Raw genomic sequence first — 19403 nt, forward strand, 5'->3', positions numbered from 1 at the left:
TATTGTGCTTAGGGTTGGTACCATCTAGGTGAAGGGGGTAGGGCAGTTTCAAAAAGAAGATTAATAAAGGCTGATATGGCTGGTACCCCACACAGGCAAATGGAGGGGGCAATTACTTGGGTATATAACATGCAGAGTAAGGTGGGAGGTAGGTAGTACTATACACAGGGACAGGGGTAGTTATAGGGCTGGTATCATAGGCAGCCAGAATAGTGGGGGGGGGGGGGGGGGGGGGTCACAGGGTAATTGTTAGGGGTTGATACCATACACACCAGAAACAAGGGGTTAAGGGGATATATGTCAAGGCTGTACCATACACACCAGAAAGAAGGGGTTAAGGCTGTACCATACACACCAGAAAGAAGGGGTTAAGGCTGTACCATACACACCAGAAGAAAGGGGTTAAGGCTGTACCATACACACCAGAAAGAATGGGTTATGGTTGTACCATACACACCAGAAGGAAGGGGTTAAGGCTGTACCATACACACCAGAAAGAAGGGGTTAAGGTTGTACCATATACACCAGAAAGAATGGGTTATGGTTGTACCATACACACCAGAAAGAAGGGGTTAAGGCTGTACCATACACACCAGAAAGAAGGGGTTAAGGTTGTACCATACACACCAGAAAGATGGGGTTAAGGCTGTACCATACACACCAGAAGGAAGGGGATAAGCCTGTACCATACACACCAGAAAGAAGGGGTTAAGGCTGTACCATACACACCAGAAAGAAGGGGTTAAGGCTGTACCATACACACCAGAAGGAAGGGGTTAAGGTTGTATCATACACACCAGAAAGAAGGGGTTATGGCTGTACCATATACACCAGAAAGAAGGGGTTAAGGCTGTACCATATACACCAGAAAGAAGGGGTTAATGCTGTACCATATACACCAGAAGGAAGGGGTTAAGGTTGTACCATATACACCAGAAAGAAGGGGTTAAGGCTGTACCATATACACCAGAAAGAAGGGGTTAAGGCTGTACCATACACACCAGAAGGAAGGGGTTAAGGCTGTACCATACACACCAGAAAGAAGGGGTTAAGGCTGTACCATACACACCAGAAGGAAGGGGTTAAGGCTGTACCATACACACCAGAAAGAAGGGGTTAAGGCTGTACCATACACACCAGAAGGAAGGGGTTAAGGCTGTACCATACACACCAGAGAAGGGGGGGGGGGCTATGGGGGGGGGGGCAGCTGTGTGGCACTTACTTGCCCTGTGCTGCAGACATGGGAAGGGAGGGCTGTTGCTACACAGCTTCCTGTACTGCTGCATTTATTTATTTTATTGTAGTTTGAGGGTCCCATTATCATTGTGCAAACAAGGGCTAATTTAGGAGAAGCCAATGGGTGAAACTGTTAAGGTGGCCATACACAGGCAGATTTCAAGTGCCAATTTAGGTCCTTCAAGACTGTTTTGGCAGCTTATCTGCCAATGTATGGGGTCCCCCCGACGGGCCAACCCATACCCACTTTACGTATATCCACAATCCATCTTGCAAGAGTTTGGCCACCGTATTGAAAATGCACAGCGTATTTCAGCAAAGTGTAGCTGCCAGTGGCTGTGCACTAATATGGCATAGATCCTTATACTCTGACCTGGGGGTAATCGCTCTTCCTCGGGAGAATAACGTAAACAAGAAACTGAAAGTTATATTGTTAAAAATACATATAGGATAAATGAAAAAATCTCTAATCTCGTAGGCAATTATGAATAATATATGGTGATGGTTTCATTTTGGGACAAAAATTATTACTATCTGTAAAAATGGCCCCTTTATTGGAGCTCCCTATAGATCCTCTTAGGTCCCTGTCTGTGTTTCAAATGAGGGGTGGGCGTGTCCTAACAGTCCCTGCTAGAAGAACAGTAGAAGGGGGATAGCCAATCACAGCCCTGCAGTGATTGGCAAAGACAGGCTTCAGTTCCCTATCAGGTCAGCCTAGCTGCTGATTGGTTCCTATCCTACAGTGCCGCCAGCCCCCCCAGCACAGCCTGGGAAAGAAGGCAGCAGAAGTGGGACAAATGGGCGGAACCAGTGGGGCTTTTGAAGAAAATTTCAAGAAACCAGCCCCCCGTACTACTTTATAAAGCCCATTCTGTATATAGATGTACAATTCATTGGCACAATATTGTTTTTCACACAATATGTCCCCCTAACAGCAGCAGATTTAAAGGCATCTATCAAGCAAATGCTGAAATTGCATTCCTCCCAGGTGGCCCGTTTCTGCCAGGACAGCCCTGATCTTTGGCCCCATGAGAGTCCCGTTTTCCTGGTGGCCCATCACAGTCAGTACCCATATAATATAAAGCATGGCCGCCTGGAGAGGAGGGGGAGTGGGAACTGCAGTGGAATGCTTGAGAGGCCACTGACATGTCTGTAATGAAATGCTTTGGGGGCCACAGTGTGTCTGTCATTCCAGGTATGTAAAAAGGGGTGTTTTTTGTTTACCGGGCATGGTATTTTCAGGGGCGTGGCTACAAAGTAGGTGTGGCTAAAATATATTCTCCATAGTACGCACGACAGGTATGAGAGTGCAGCACAGCTGGGCCCCTCCACCCTCAGGCAAAATGCAGGCAATGCCGAGGCACAGCTCTGTGTGTCCTTCCCCTAAGTCTAATGGCACACTGAGTATTTTCTCTGCCAGTGTAAAAATACTGCCTGTACTTGCATTTGTAACCAAAATCTGCCCCATTTGTGCAGTGATAAGCAGATTGGTAGCTGTTTGGGTTGGTACCACAGACAAAAGGGGTGACAGTGGCTGTTTGGGTTGGTACCACAGACAAAAGGGGCGGCAGTGGCTGTTTGTGGTTGGTACTATAGATAGATAGAATTGGGCGATTGTTTGGGTTGGTACCACATGTAGAAGGAGGGGGATTTACTGGTAGTTGTTTGGGTTGGTACCACGGACAAAAGGGGTGACAGTGGCTGTTTGGGGTTGGTACTGTAGACAGATAGAATTGGCTGATTGTTTGGGTTGGTACCACAGGAAGAAGGAGGGGGATTTTACTGGTAGTTGTTTGGGTTGATACCACAGACAAAAGGGGTGACAGTGGTTGTTTGTTGTTGGTGTTGTTTGAGTTGGTACCACAGACAAAACGGCGACAGTGGCTGTTTGGGTTGGTACCACAGACAAAAGGGGCGGCAGTGGCTGTTTGTGGTTGGTACTATAGATAGATAGAATTGGGCGATTGTTTGGGTTGGTACCACATGTAGAAGGAGGGGGATTTACTAGTAGTTGTTTGAGTTGGTACCACAGACAAAACGGCGACAGTGGCTGTTTGTGGTTGGTACTATAGATAGATAGAATTGGGTGATTGTTTTGGTTGGTACCACATGTAGAAGGAGGGGGATTTAACTGGTAGTTGTTTGGGTTGGTACCACAGACAAAAGGGGTGACAGTGGTTGTTTGTTGTTGGTGCTATAGACAGATAGAATTGGCTGACAGTGGTTGTTTGTTAGGGGGGATTTAAGGGGTAGTTGGTTGGGTTTGATATCAGACATACAGGAGGGGGGTAAGGGGGGTAATTGTTTGGGTTGGTACCACATATCGGCAAAAGGAGGGTGATTATGGGGGTAGTTTGGGTAGCTACCACAGAGAGAATAAGGGGGGATTTAGGGGGTAGTTGGTTGGGTTTGATATCAGACATACAGGAGGAGGGTTAAGGGGGTAATCATTTGGGTTGGTACCGCAGACAGAAGGATGGGGGGGGGGGGTGAGAGTGGTTGTTTTAGTTGATACCATAGACAGAGCCAGAGGTTGGAGGGGTAGTTGCCAGAACTTACAGATAGACAGAGGGGGGGGGGGGCGGGGGTAGCTGCCACCATGCAGGGCCAGTTGGCAGTGTGCACACAAGATGATTGGCAAGTAAACAAGCAGCAGTATAAGGAGGGAGCAGGGTGTCACTGGGTGGCCCTACAGCTGCAGTACTTGGGAGATGGGGTAGCCAATCCAGAAACAGGAGTGCAGGAGAGCCCCATGGGTATTCCTGGGGGACAGTGAGGCCGTTATGGGGCAAATAATCCCTAAATCCTTGGGTATGGATCGGCTGAATACCCAATAGGAGCCTGCATACTGATTGGAAATAGCTGGTGTGTGTGCATAGGGTTCAGGTTTGGCCAGGCTCTTGGGTTTGCCCGAATCCTGCTAAAAATGGCTCAAATTCCAAGCATTCTGTACTGCCACTCCTGCTCTGTTATAGTGGGGCCTCCTGATCTGTATTTTGTTATATAGGGGGGCCTCCTGATCTGTATATATACTGTTATATAGGGCCCCCCCTCTGATCTGTATATGTACTGTTATATAGGGGGGCCTCCTGATCTGTATATATACTGTTATATAGCCCCCCCTCTGATCTATATATGTACTGTTATATAGGGGGGCCTCCTGATCTGTATCTATACTGTTATATAGGGCCCCCCATCTGATCTGTATATGTACTGTTATATAGGGGGGCCCCCTCTGATCTGTATATATACTGTTATATAGGGGGGCACCTCTGATCTGTATATATATATATATTGTTATATGGGGGGGCCCCTTCTGATCTGTATATGTACTGTTATATAGGGGGCCCCCTCTGATCTGTACTGATGTACTGTTATATACGGGGGCACCTCTGATCTGTATATGTACTGTTATATAGGGGGCCCCCTCTGGTCTGTATATGTATTGTTATATAGGGGGCCCCCCTCTGATCTGTATATATACTGTTATATAGGGGCCCCCCTCTGGTCTGTATATGTATTGTTATATAGGGGGGCACCTCTGATCTGTATATGTACTGTTATATAGGGGGCACCTCTGATCTGTATATGTACTGTTATATAGGGGGGCACCTCTGATCTGTATGTATATATATATATATATATATATTGTTATATGGGGGGGCCCCCTCTGATCTGTATATGTACTGTTATATAGGGGGCACCTCTGATCTGTATATGTACTGTTATATAGGGGGGCACCTCTGATCTGTATATATATATATATATTGTTATATGGGGGGGCCCCCTCTGATCTGTGTATGTACTGTTATATAGGGGGCCCCCTCTGATCTGTATATGTACTGTTATATAGGGGGGCACCTCTGATCTGTATATGTACTGTTATATATGGGGCCCCCTCTGATCTGTATATGTACTGTTATATAGGGGGGCACCTCTGATCTGTATATGTACTGCAATATAGGGGGGGCACCTCTGATCTGTACATATATTGTTATATGGGGGGCCCCGTAGTGGGGCCAGAGGGCAAGGACAGGAGGGAGCTCAGAATACAGGGGGCGCGACATTGGGGGGCTGCAAATGAAGCAGAATACACAGGGCGACACCATGTCTGCTTTTCTTATTGGCTCCTGCAGTTAGAAAAATAACTAATATAAAGTAACCATAACATTTAAACTGGAGCCTCGCAGTGCAATAGGTTTTTGTCTCAGGGGTCAGTGAGTCCTATCTGAAAGCTGCAAAGAGTTGGAAGAAGGCAAATAATTCAAAAACTATGAAAAACAAAGACTAATTGAAAAGTTGCTAAGAATTAGCCTATGACATACTAAAAGTTAACGTATAGGCAAACTGCCCCTTTAGCTATGCTAGCCCCAGGCCTTCAAAATTGCCCACAACAGCTCCCCATCTTGGATCATGTTAGGACATCTGTTGGGTGCCAGTGGCACTGCACATGCTCAGTGTGCTCTGAACTCAAAGTGAGGTTACTGCCCAACAAGCTGCCTTGTGACTTGTACATTGTGTATATACAGTATATTGTGGGTCGGTCCCTAAGCTCAGGTAAGTGACAGCACCACAGAGCATGTGTTGGGAATCAACGGAAAATAAAACGAGGGGCTACTGGGGCATCCACTATGGAGCCTAAACACAGCCAGACTAATTGTTGAGCTTTACTTCCCCTTTAAAGTTAGAGTTGATTAGAATTTGCTTAAGTTTAGTTAAATTGATTTCATTTTATTTGAAGTTTTGCACATCAGAATCTTGCACGGCCCATGCCTGACCGCAGTCCCTACACGACGCAATCCAATTAGGACGGATGATCCTGCTCGTGCCGCCAGTGTCCATGTGGAAGAGAACTGCCGCCATGTTGAGAGTCTATAAAGGTGATTGCTTTGTTGTTAAAAAGAGGTTATGCTACATGCCGTTATAATCTGTTACGCACACAGCTGTGACCTCATTACGGATCGTTTAACTTGTCCTTAGTTTCCTGTTAGTAAGTAAAATAAGGCAGCCCCAGAATGTGCTGTTCTACCAGGGGGAGGCGCTGGAGGTCACGGGGGTTGTATCTTGCCGTAAGGTTCTGTAGGAACCCGCTGAGCTTCCTTCCACCGGCGACCTCTCCACTTCACCATCTCCCCATACCCCCACTATTGTCCAGGAATAGAATTAAAAAGATAAAGGTGACCAATCATGCTTGAGTCAGGTGTCACATGATCAGGCACTGTTCCCCATTGCCGCTTCCTGGACCGGCCAAATTTACCCCATCGAGGTCAAAGTTCATGCCTGGAGGCTGAGGACAAATGAGAAAACCAGTAAAACAATGGAACATGCCTTGTGGCCAATACATATATGAATAAAGGCTACAAATAAGGAATAATATACCCCCCTACTTTAAATAATAAGGATATTAGCAGTCACTGAGGGGTTCTGTGCCCCCCATATAAAGGCACAAGGCTGCAGGCTGAGTTATACAGGGAACTCTGAGTATCACTCATGTATTATAAGGGATAATGTACCCCCTACTGTAAATGATAAGGATATTAGCAGTCACTGAGGGGTTCTGTGCCCATATAAAGGCACAAGGCTGCAGGCTGAGTTATACAGGGAACGCCGAGTATCACTCATGTATTATAAGGGGTAATGTACCCCCTACTGTAAATGATAAGGATATTAGCAGTCACTGAGGGGTTCTGTGCCCCCCATATAAAGGCACAAGGCTGCAGGCTGAGTTATACAGGGAACTCTGAGTATCACTCATGTATTATAAGGGATAATGTACCCCCTACTGTAAATGATAAGGATATTAGCAGTCACTGAGGGGTTCTGTGCCCATATAAAGGCACAAGGCTGCAGGCTGAGTTATACAGGGAACTCTGAGTATCACTCATGTATTATAAGGGATAATGTACCCCCTACTGTAAATGATAAGGATATTAGCAGTCACTGAGGGGTTCTGTGCCCATATAAAGGCACAAGGCTGCAGGCTGAGTTATACAGGGAACTCTGAGTATCACTCATGTATTATAAGGGATAATGTACCCCCTACTGTAAATGATAAGGATATTAGCAGTCACTGAGGGGTTCTGTGCCCCCCATATAAAGGCACAAGGCTGCAGGCTGAGTTATACAGGGAACTCCGAGTATCACTCATGTATTATAAGGGATAATGTACCCCCTACTGTAAATGATAAGGATATTAGCAGTCACTGAGGGGTTCTGTGCCCATATAAAGGCACAAGGCTGCAGGCTGAGTTATACAGGGAACTCTGAGTATCACTCATGTATTATTAAGGGATAATGTACCCCCTACTGTAAAGTATAAGGATATTTATAAGTAACCTTTGCTTTGATGCCTAAATGCCTATAAGACTATATTCTGTTCCCATGTAGAAGAGAAGAGCGCCCCCCCCTTTGCTAATAAACCCCCTCTCCCTGAGCATCGGGTGTTCCTTATAGCAGCGTTAGTAAACAGGTTAGGGTGCCATGTCACTGAGGCAAGTTTCTGGCAGGAGACCCAGATCCAAAACTGGCGACACGCAGGGGGTTATATCTCAGTAACACAGGCCCCAAATAGAAAACATTAAAATGAGACGGCGGAGCGGGGAGAGAGACAGAGCACAGGCTGTGCTTAAAAGGAAAGCAGCGAGGAGACAGCGCGCAGGACTTGGAAACCATTCTCTGCTGAGCAGTGCAGAGCCGCACAGAACCATCCGATCTGCTTTCCCCACATAGACACCTGGCTTAATGCCACCGCTGCAACGGGGTATCCGGGGAAGTACCTGCAAATAGAATCTCTAGAGTTTCTAAAAGAGGAGCAGATTTGCCCCAGCTCAGTCACCCACAGCAAATAGGCACTTGATACCAATATGGCAGCTCAGCAGCTGAAACCTCATTCCAGACTGGCGTTGCTCCCTGCAACCATCTTAATGTGTATCCATTATATTATTATAACCCCCTGTATTTCTTATTCCTTGGCTACTCTTTCCCATGGTAGCCTACAGAGTGGGGCACAATTCTGGTAAGGCCAACATGGATTTTCCAATTGGATTTATCCCTACTGGCCCTAGGAAAATGCATTAAATAAAAAATTATTTGCTTTAGATCATTTGGAAGGGGGGGGGGGGGAGTTACCCCTATGTGGGGCAGGAGCAGTCAGAATAGTAAGAGCCATTGCCAAACGGTCCCTTTTATTGTTGGGAAGTATTTAATTAGGATCAGGTACTAATACTACTATCAGACTTGCCATCTAAACCTGTTTCCCTGTATTCATTCATTTCAAAGCTGTTAAGACACCCAAGTACTTACAGAATCTCCTGCCAGTTCCTTAGGCGGGTGCCCTAGTTCCTGAAGCTGAAAAGAAAAAGACAACATATATGGTTAGCTACACAGCAGGGTATTTATATAAACTATAGTAGGGTTTCTGTAGCAAACACCCCAGCTGTACCGGTGCAGGAATGGCTGCCCCCGGGGCTACACAGCGGGGTATTTATATAAACTATAGTAGGGTTTCTGTAGCAAACACCCCAGCTGTACCAGTGCAGGAATGGCTGCCCCCGGGGCTACACAGCGGGTATTTATATAAACTATAGTAGGGTTTCTGTAGCAAACACCCCAGCTGTACCAGTGCAGGAATGGCTGCCCCGGGGCTACACAGCGGGGTATTTATATAAACTATAGTAGGGTTTCTGTAGCAAACACCCCAGCTGTACCAGTGCAGGAATGGCTGCCCCAGGGCTACACAGCGGGGTATTTATATAAACTATAGTAGGGTTTCTGTAGCAAACACCCCAGCTGTACCAGTGCAGGAATAGCTGCCCCCGGGGCTACACAGCGGGGTATTTATATAAACTATAGTAGGGTTTCTGTAGCAAACACCCCAGCTGTACCAGTGCAGGAATGGCTGCCCCGGGGCTACACAGCGGGGTATTTATATAAACTATAGTAGGGTTTCTGTAGCAAACACCCCAGCTGTACCAGTGCAGGAATGGCTGCCCCCGGGGCTACACAGCGGGGTATTTATATAAACTATAGTAGGGTTTCTGTAGCAAACACCCCAGCTGTACCGGTGCAGGGATGGCTGCCCCCGGGGCTACACAGCGGGGTATTTATATAAACTATAGTAGGGTTTCTGTAGCAAACACCCCAGCTGTACCGGTGCAGGAACGGCTGCCCCCGGGGCTACACAGCGGGGTATTTATATAAACTATAGTAGGGTTTCTGTAGCAAACACCCCAGCTGTACCAGTGCAGGAATGGCTGCCCCCGGGGCTACACAGCGGGGTATTTATATAAACTATAGTAGGGTTTCTGTAGCAAACACCCCAGCTGTACCGGTGCAGGAATGGCTGCCCCCGGGGCTACACAGCGGGGTATTTATATAAACTATAGTAGGGTTTCTGTAGCAAACACCCCAGCTGTACCAGTGCAGGAATGGCTGCCCCCGGGGCTACACAGCGGGGTATTTATATAAACTATAGTAGGGTTTCTGTAGCAAACACCCCAGCTGTACCAGTGCAGGAATGGCTGCCCCCGGGGCTACACAGCGGGGTATTTATATAAACTATAGTAGGGTTTCTGTAGCAAACACCCCAGCTGTACCAGTGCAGGCTAGGCCCTGAATATTTTGGGGGCAAATTTCAGCTGTGAGAGAAGTGGTTGCTTGCAACTCATTCCAGCAGAAGCACTAGTGGCCAAGGGTCGTGGAACTCACAATACCTAATAAACAGTTACTTTTGATTGGTTCATGTAACCCCGGGGTTTGGGAACAGCATTTAATGTTGCTTAGAACAAGTTTAATGGTATTCTAGAACCTAGCGGCAACCAACAGTAACCAGACTGGCAATCTGTAGCCAGAGGGGCTGCTGTAAGATGCCATTGACAGTATTGGGCTGGTGGGGGGCTGTTTAGGCCACTGTGTACTTGAAATGCCAGGGTGTATTTTGTATCCCGGTCCAGACCATATAGCTGGCACTATTATATGGCAGTGCCAATATCTGTGCCAAGAGCCCACACACCTGCTGCATCAGATCCATCACTGCTTCGAACCTCGCTGCCTCAATGCCGGGCTGCTCCAACTCAAACTGCTGGCAAATCTTCCCCATGAGGATGTGCTGCTCCTGATATTTGTTGTATTCCTCAGCTGGCAGGGAGTCCCGGTGAGTCCTCAGCCACTCTGGGTACTGGGCAAAGGCAGGAGAAATCAGTGTAACTCATTTACTGAACCTGACAAAGAAAATTGTGACCTGGGAAGTTATCTGCAGCAGCCAATCAAAATGATTGCTTTTTTTTTTTACTGGCAACTGGCTGCACTAAGCTAATAACAGATGCTAAATAAGTCCCTGTGCTTGCTTCAATATTGACCCAATGCTGATTGCAGGATTAATGGCTTCATGGCCCTAAAATTCAAAATTTTAACTAGCATATTCCTTCCAAAAGGTTAAAAGTGTAAAATCTTAAGGAAAATATGATTTTCTGCACTATGAATTAGCAGATAAATATAAGCGTCATTTTAATGAGACTCAGCATTACTGTAGTTATTAAGAGAAAGCATTCAATAACTGTACAATGGCCAAAGCTCCCTAACAATAAGGTTACAGATATATAGAGACATTGGGGTAACAGTCACCCTGCTATAGTTCCAGGGGTACCCAGGGCACAAATAAGCACTCACCCCAAATCCCCCCCTAACTGGCCTTCAGGCTGGGCCCCTTAGCCCATAACAAGGTTACAGATATATAGAAACATTGGGGTAACAGTCACCCTGCTATAGTTCCAGGGGTACCCAGGGTACAAATAAGCACTCACCCCAAATCTCCCCCTAACTGGTCTTCAGGCTGGGCCCCCTTAGCCCATAACAAGGTTACAGATATATAGAAACATTGGGGTAACAGTCACCCCGCTATAGTTCCAGGGGTACCCAGGGCACAAATAAGCACTCACCCCAAATCCCCCCCTAACTGGCCTTCAGGCTGGGCCCCCTTAGCCCATAACAAGGTTACAGATATATAGAAACATTGGGGTAACAGACACCCTGCTATAGTTCCAGGGGTACCCAGGGCACAAATAAGCACTCACCCCAAATCCACCCTAACTGGCCTTCAGGCTGGGCCCCCTTAGCCCATAACAAGGTTACAGATATATAGAAACATTGGGGTAACAGTCACCCCGCTATAGTTCCAGGGGTACCCAGGGCACAAATAAGCACTCACCCCAAATCCCCCCCTAACTGGCCTTCAGGCTGGGCCCCCTTAGCCCATAACAAGGTTACAGATATATAGAAACATTGGGGTAACAGACACCCTGCTATAGTTCCAGGGGTACCCAGGGCACAAATAAGCACTCACCCCAAATCCCCCCCTAACTGGCCTTCAGGCTGGGCCCCCTTAGCTCATAACAAGGTTACAGATATATAGAAACATTGGGGTAACAGTCACCCCGCTATAGTTCCAGGGGTACCCAGGGCACAAATAAGCACTCACCCCAAATCCCCCCCTAACTGGCCTTCAGGCTGGGCCCCCTTAGCTCATAACAAGGTTACAGATATATAGAAACATTGGGGTAACAGTCACCCCGCTATAGTTCCAGGGGTACCCAGGGCACAAATAAGCACTCACCCCAAATCCCCCCCTAACTGGCCTTCAGGCTGGGCCCCCTTAGCCCATAACAAGGTTACAGATATATAGAAACATTGGGGTAACAGTCACCCTGCTATAGTTCCAGGGGTACCCAGGGCACAAATAAGCACTCACCCCAAATCCCCCCCTAACTGGCCTTCAGGCTGGGCCCCCTTAGCCCATAACAAGGTTACAGATATATAGAAACATTGGGGTAACAGTCACCCCGCTATAGTTCCAGGGGTACCCAGGGCACAAATAAGCACTCACCCCAAATCCCCCCTAACTGGCCTTCAGGCTGGGCCCCCTTAGCTCATAACAAGGTTACAGATATAACCTTGTTTCTCACCAACCCATTGGATGTTGCTCCCAGGGGTCTCAAAACAGGTGCTTATGAATTTTTGAATTTCTGACTTAATGAGACATAATGACCAGGTGTACCAAACAGATCCTTCTGTAGGCTGCCAGTCCATATAGAGGCTACCATATAGCCAATCACAGCCCTTATTTGGCACCCCTGGAACTATTTGTATGCTTGTGTTGCTCCTCAAATCTTTTTACATTTGAATGTGGCTCACAAGCCAGGGTCTAGGTCCTCACCTTTTCTGTGATCTCTTTGAGGGACGGATACAAGACTTCCTTGGAGAGGAGATTCTGCATAATGTTCTGCATGAGAGGCAGGATGTTTCCATCCCCTTCACCATCGTCCATCCCCAAACCCTCCATTGTCTTGGCCAGCTCTTCCTCCGATAGGCTGGAGTTCTGTATAGGAGAAATGGAGATGTGTAAGTCACTCAGAATTGTTCCTTACTGCCTAACAAACTGGCACCCCCTAGTGGCTGAGGCTTTCTCTGTCTCCCTCGTTTGGTCTTGCACATTATAATCACATATTGAGGCACTTTACCTCTGCAGAGGCCACCGTTTCTTACCTGCAATTCGTCTGCATTCTTGGCTAGACCTGAGAGTGTCTCTTTCAGGCAGGAAGTAAATTCTTGCTGTGACGTCTCATCACTTCCTGTTGGCAAAAGGAGGCAGCCATGTTGTTTTGTATAAAGTAATTTCCTTGTTTAATCTACAATAAGATCTTAGCAAGTTTGTGAGGTGCACTATGATCCGCTCCAGGGAGCCGCCTATGGTGCTCAAGGTCCAAATCGCTAGGCTATTTTCACTATTAGGCTGGCTGTATCATATCTATTATCTAAGGGCATACAAAGTGCACCTTTTTTATTATTTTTAAGTTCTTCTTTTGGGGCTGGTTAAATGAAGGGGGGGTGGGGCTTTGAACCTTCTGAGATGTCTATTCCTTTCCCCATCTCCATTCTTACCAACTTTCCCTGCAGCCTCCGAGAGTTTCTGGAACTGTTCCACCAAGTGAGGCTCTTCCTCTGCCAGCTCCTTCATGGCCTTCTCAAACTCCTGTGTGGCCTGGGCTGCCAGCTCAGTGCTGAACAACTCTTGGAAGAACTGTTCTTGGGACGTGAAGAGGGCGTCCTGTTGGGAGCAGAGAAAGGATAACCAAATGGGGATCTGTTCCCTTGTCAAAAATTGTCTCCGACAACATGGGACAGAGCCGACTCACCTTGGCAGCATCTCCAGAAGGTTTCTCAGGCCCAGAAGCTGTTGTAGCTGTGTTTGAGGCTTGGGGAGGTTGGTTAGTCTTCTCAAAATCATCAAGGGCACCTTGGAAAAAAAACAAATATTTTGGACACACAGAACATTTTGATTTCAAACACTTTTTAAACCTTAACCTCATCATCAGAATGATTCTAATCTCTAAGAGATTGATAGTAGGGAGAGATGGTGCCTCTGGGGGGATAATAGCCTCTGGGAAGGGACTGGGGCTGTGGGATTGCAGGTATAGTAGGGAGAGATGGTGCCTATAGTAGCAGTGGGGGGATAATAGCCTCTGGGAAGGGACTGGGGCTGTGGGATTGCAGGTATAGTAGGGAGAGATGGTGCCTATAGTAGCAGTGGGGGGATAATAGCCTCTGGGAAGGGACTGGGGCTGTGGGATAGCAGGTATAGTAGGGAGAGATGGTGCCTATAGTAGCAGTGGGGGGATAATAGCCTCTGGGAAGGGACTGGGGCTGTGGGATAGCAGGTATAGTAGGGAGAGATGGTGCCTAATAGTAGCAGTGGGGGGATAATAGCCTCTGGGAAGGGACTGGGGCTGTGGGATAGCAGGTATAGTAGGGAGAGATGGTGGCCTATAGTAGCAGTGGGGGGATAATAGCCTCTTGGAAGGGAGTGGGGCTGTGGGATAGCAGGTATAGTAGGGAGAGATGGTGCCTATAGTAGCAGTGGGGGGATAATAGCCTCTGGGAAGGGACTGGGGCTGTGGGATAGCAGGTATAGTAGGGAGAGATGGTGCCTATAGTAGCAGTGGGGGGATAATAGCCTCTGGGAAGGGACTGGGGCTGTGGGATAGCAGGCATAGTAGGGGAGAGATGGTGCCTATAGTAGCAGTGGGGGGATAATAGCCTCTGGGAAGGGACTGGGGCTGTGGGATAGCAGGTATAGTAGGGAGAGATGGTGCCTATAGTAGCAGTGGGGGGATAATAGCCTCTGGGAAGGGACTGGGGCTGTGGGATAGCAGGCATAGTAGGGAGAGATGGTGCCTATAGTAGCAGTGGGGGGATAATAGCCTCTGGGAAGGGACTGGGGCTGTGGGATAGCAGGTATAGTAGGGAGAGATGGTGCCTATAGTAGCAGTGGGGGGATAATAGGCCTCTGGGAAGGGACTGGGGCTGTGGGATAGCAGGTATAGTAGGGAGAGATGGTGCCTATAGTAGCAGTGGGGGGATAATAGCCTCTGGGAAGGGAGTGGAGCTGTGGGATAGCAGGTATAGTAGGGAGAGATGGTGCCTATAGTAGCAGTGGGGGGATAATAGCCTCTGGGAAGGGACTGGGGCTGTGGGATAGCAGGTATAGTAGGTAGAGATGGCGCCTATAGTAGCAGTGGAGATAATAGCCTCTGGGAAGGGGCTGGGGCTGTGGGCTAGCAGGTATAGTAGGGAGAGATGGTGCCTATAGTAGCAGTGGGGGGATAATAGCCTCTGGAAAGGGACTGGGGCTGTGGGATAGCAGGTATAGTAGGGAGAGATGGTGCCTATAGTAGCAGTGGGGGGATAATAGCCTCTGGGAAGGGACTGGGGCTGTGGGATAGCAGGTATAGTAGGGAGAGATGGTGCCTATAGTAGCAGTGGGGGGATAATAGCCTCTGGGAAGGGACTGGGGCTGTGGGATAGCAGGTATAGTAGGGAGAGATGGTGCCTATAGTAACAGTGGGGGGATAATAGCCTCTGGGAAGGGACTGGGGCTGTGGGATAGCAGGTATAGTAGGGAGAGATGGTGCCTATAGTAGCAGTGGGGGGATAATAGCCTCTGGGAAGGGACTGGGGCTGTGGGATAGCAGGTATAGTAGGTAGAGATGGCGCCTATAGTAGCAGTGGAGATAATAGCCTCTGGGAAGGGGCTGGGGCTGTGGGCTAGCAGGTATAGTAGGGAGAGATGGTGCCTATAGTAGCAGTGGGGGATAATAGCCTCTGGAAAGGGACTGGGGCTGTGGGATAGCAGGTATAGTAGGGAGAGATGGTGCCTATAGTAGCAGTGGGGGGATAATAGCCTCTGGGAAGGGACTGGGGCTGTGGGATAGCAGGTATAGTAGGGAGAGATGGTGCCTATAGTAGCAGTGGGGGGATAATAGCCTCTGGGAAGGGACTGGGGCTGTGGGATAGCAGGTATAGTAGGGAGAGATGGTGCCTATAGTAACAGTGGGGGGATAATAGCCTCTGGGAAGGGACTGGGGCTGTGGGATAGCAGTATAGTAGGGAGAGATGGTGCCTATAGTAGCAGTGGGGGGATAATAGCCTCTGGGAAGGGACTGGGGCTGTGGGATAGCAGGTATAGTAGGGATAGATGGTGCCTATAGTAGCAGTGGGGGGATAATAGCCTCTGGGAAGGGACTGGGGCTGTGGGATAGCAGGTATAGTAGGGAGAGATGGTGCCTATAGTAGCAGTGGGGGGATAATAGCCTCTGGGAAGGGACTGTGGCTGTGGGATAGCGGGTATAGTAGGGAGAGATGGTGCCTATAGTAGCAGTGGGGGGATAATAGCCTCTGGGAAGGGACTGGGGCTGTGGGATAGCAGGTATAGTAGGGAGAGATGGTGCCTATAGTAGCAGTGGGGGGATAATAGCCTCTGGGAAGGGACTGGGGCTGTGGGATAGCAGGTATAGTAGGGAGAGATGGTGCCTATAGTAGCAGTGGGGGATAATAGCCTCTGGGAAGGGACTGGGGCTGTGGGATAGCAGGTATAGTAGGGAGAGATGGTGCCTATAGTAGCAGTGGGGGGATAATAGCCTCTGGGAAGGGACTGGGGCTGTGGGATAGCAGGTATAGTAGGGAGAGATGGTGCCTATAGTAACAGTGGGGGGATAATAGCCTCTGGGAAGGGACTGGGGCTGTGGGATAGCAGGTATAGTAGGGATAGATGGTGCCTATAGTAGCAGTAGGATAATAGGTATAGTAGGTACACCAGGTTGGAATGCAGGCAGTACCACTTGACAAAAACATTGCCCAACCTTCAGCCTTTCAGTTGCATAACTTACAGCACCAAACAACAGACAAAGGGGTACTGGGGCTGCTGGGAGTTGTGGCAGGGAAACAGCTGAGTAAGCATAACAGAAACACCTCATTTGCCCCAGGCCTTGCCCTCAGTAATGGCACTAATAGGAGCATGTGAGGGCCCCAGAGAGGTGCAGTTCTGGCACAGGAGCCAAGGGGGAACTGTCACAGCCAATAGGAAACACACAGGGCAAAGTCCAGCCGGCCCATCTGACGCCGATAGGGGGAGCTGCTGAGTGGATAGGCCCCAGTGTTGCCCAAGGGCATTAGTTCAGTAAGTAGATGCCATGGGGCATTTCTATCAGATTCGCACCCAGCAGGTGCCCAGAGTTGCTACATGCCCCTACCTGCTCCTCAGGCAGCAATTCGGTAAGGGCTCCTCCCCAGTGCCCCTGCCAGAAGCCCCACAGCCCGGCCCTTGGCTCACACACCGCCCCCTTGCCCACTCAGTGCCCTTACTGTCCAGCAGCTCATCCAGCTCCTTGTCCTCTTCCCCGGCCCCAGCCATCTTTACTACTTCGTGCCAAGCGGGCGGGGCTTTCACTGACAGCGCAGCGCTCAGCCAATAAAAAGCGAACAGTAAGAAAGGGCTTAGGAAGCTGCTATGGGCGCCGCCATTCTTAAGGGCAAATGAAGGATATAGGGAGGAGTTATGGGAAACCGCGTCAGGCGGGCGTGTCCAACTTTGTTACCAAGTGTAAGTGGCGGTACAGCTGGGTTGCCAGGCTGGTGGGTTTTCCGCCAAATTGGGCTACTAATGTAAAGCCCTGGTGGGTTTACAAAGTACAAACCCGCTAAGGTACAGTTTTGGGCTATTTTTTTGGAGCCTTGGTGGGTTTGTAGTTTGGAAACTGGCCAAAGTTTTCTTTCCCCCTGGTGTGTCTGTTCCAGTGCATGCTGGGTAATGTAGTTTATATCTAACAATTAGCCTACAGCTAGGAGTAATATAAAACTACAATACCCAGCATGCAATTGGACAGTATAGCCAGAGGCTATGTTTTGTATTCATTTTTTGCTCTTTCAGGCTCAACCTGTCTGTTCTACTACATTGTACTATTGTACCGTTACTTTCTACTGGGATGTGGGGGGAGTTGTGCAGTTGGTCCTTAAGCTATAACTCTTAGGATGAGTTGTAGTTTAACGCACCCATATGTATATCATGTTTGGGGTTAATGCAACATTCAGAATCCATTTCTGTAGTGACTTCCCAGCAGGACTGGGCACAGAGGGGTTTATCAGCCATCCCAGTAACTGGAGAGGGGGCACAGGGCTTGGGTAGTGATTATACGCATTAAAAAGGCAGGTTTTCCCACATATACTTTTATTTTTTTAGGATTATTTTATTGCCCACATCGGGCTATTTTTGGGCTACTTTCAAAGTGGCTTTTGGCTAGTTTTGGGCTGGTCTTAGAACTGACTTTGGGTGGATTGGAAAAATAAATCTGGCGACACTGTGGTACCGTAAGCCATTTTGAGATTTCTGCTCTCCCATTCACATGGTTAGCTGGCAGTGCTGGGGATAGGTGGCAGGGAGGGCAGCGCTGGGGATAGATGGCAGGGAGGGCAGCGCTGGGAATAGGTGGCAGCGCTGGGAATAGGTGGCAGGGAGGGCAGCGCTGGGGATAGATGGCAGGGAGGGCAGCGCTGGGAATAGGTGGCAGCGCTGGGAATAGGTGGCAGGGAGGGCAGCGCTGGGGATAGATGGCAGGGAGGGCAGCGCTGGGAATAGGTGGCAGCACTGGGAATAGGTGGCAGGGAGGGCAGCGCTGGGGATAGATGGCAGGAAGGGCAGTGCTGGGGATAGATGGCAGGGAGGGAAGTGCTGGGGATAGATGGCAGGGAGGGCAGTGCTGGGGATAGATGGCAGGGAGGGCAGTGCTGGGGATAGATGGCAGGGAGGGCAGTGCTGGGGATAGATGGCAGGGAGGGCAGTGCTGGGGGTAGATGGCAGGGAGGGCAGTGCTGGGGATAGATGGCAGGGAGGCAGTGTTGGGGATGGATGGCAGGGAGGGCAGTGCTGGGGGTAGATGGCAGGGAGGGCAGTGCTGGGGATAGATGGCAGGGAGGCAGTGCTGGGGATAGATGGCAGGGAGGCAGTGCTGGGGATAGATGGCAGGTAGGTAGTGTTGGGGATAGATGGCAGGGAGGGCAGTGCTGGGGATAGATGGCAGGGAGGCAGTGCTTGGGGGTAGATGGCAGGGCGGGCAGTGCTGGGGATAGATGGCAGGGAGGCAGTGCTTGGGGGTAGATGGCAGGGAGGGCAGTGCTGGGGATAGATGGCAGGGAGGCAGTGTTGGGGATAGATGGCAGGGAGGCAGTGTTGGGGATAGATGGCAGGTAGGTAGTGTTGGGGATAGATGGCAGGGAGGCAGTGTTGGGGATAGATGGCAGATAGGTAGTGTTGGGGATAGATGGTAGGGAGGCAGTGTTGGGGATAGATGGCAGGGAAGGCAGTGCTGGGGATAGATGGCAGGGAGGCAGTGCTTGGGGGTAGATGGCAGGGAGGGCAGTGCTGGGGATAGATGGCAGGGAGGCAGTGCTTGGGGGTAGATGGCAGGGAGGGCAGTGCTGGGGATAGATGGCAGGGAGGGCAGTGATGGGGATAGATGGCAGGGAGGGCAGTGCTGGGGATAGATGGCAGGGAGGGCAGTGCTGGGGATAGATGGCAGGGAGGGCAGTGATGGGCATAGATGGCAGGGAGGCAGTGTTGGGGATAGATGGCAGGGAGGGCAGTGTTGGGGATAGATGGTAGGGAGGCAGTGCTGGGGATAGATGGCAGGGAGGCAGTGCTTGGGGGTAGATGGCAGGGAGGGCAGTGCTGGGGATAGATGGCAGGGAGGCAGTGCTTGGGGGTAGATGGCAGGGAGGGCAGTGTTGGGGATAGATGGCAGGGAGGGCAGTGATGGGGATAGATGGCAGGGAGGGCAGTGCTG

The 19403-nt window shown here is 49.4% G+C and overlaps 1 protein-coding gene across 1 annotated transcript; it reads right to left on the reverse strand.

The window, feature by feature from the left end:
* Nucleotides 1-5946: 5946 nt before the first annotated feature.
* pex19 (peroxisomal biogenesis factor 19) lies at nt 5947-17002 on the reverse strand. Its single transcript, NM_001126617.1, is given in 8 exon segments — nt 5947-6523; nt 8539-8583; nt 10247-10411; nt 12446-12607; nt 12775-12860; nt 13171-13336; nt 13425-13525; nt 16930-17002. Coding segments are annotated over 8 exon segments (858 nt in total). The 5' UTR covers nt 16979-17002; the 3' UTR covers nt 5947-6439.
* Between the last annotated feature and the right edge of the window lie 2401 nt (nt 17003-19403).

This window comes from Xenopus tropicalis, chromosome 8, assembly GCF_000004195.4.
Source record: "Xenopus tropicalis strain Nigerian chromosome 8, UCB_Xtro_10.0, whole genome shotgun sequence".
In the NCBI taxonomy this organism is placed as follows: Eukaryota; Metazoa; Chordata; class Amphibia; order Anura; family Pipidae; genus Xenopus; species Xenopus tropicalis.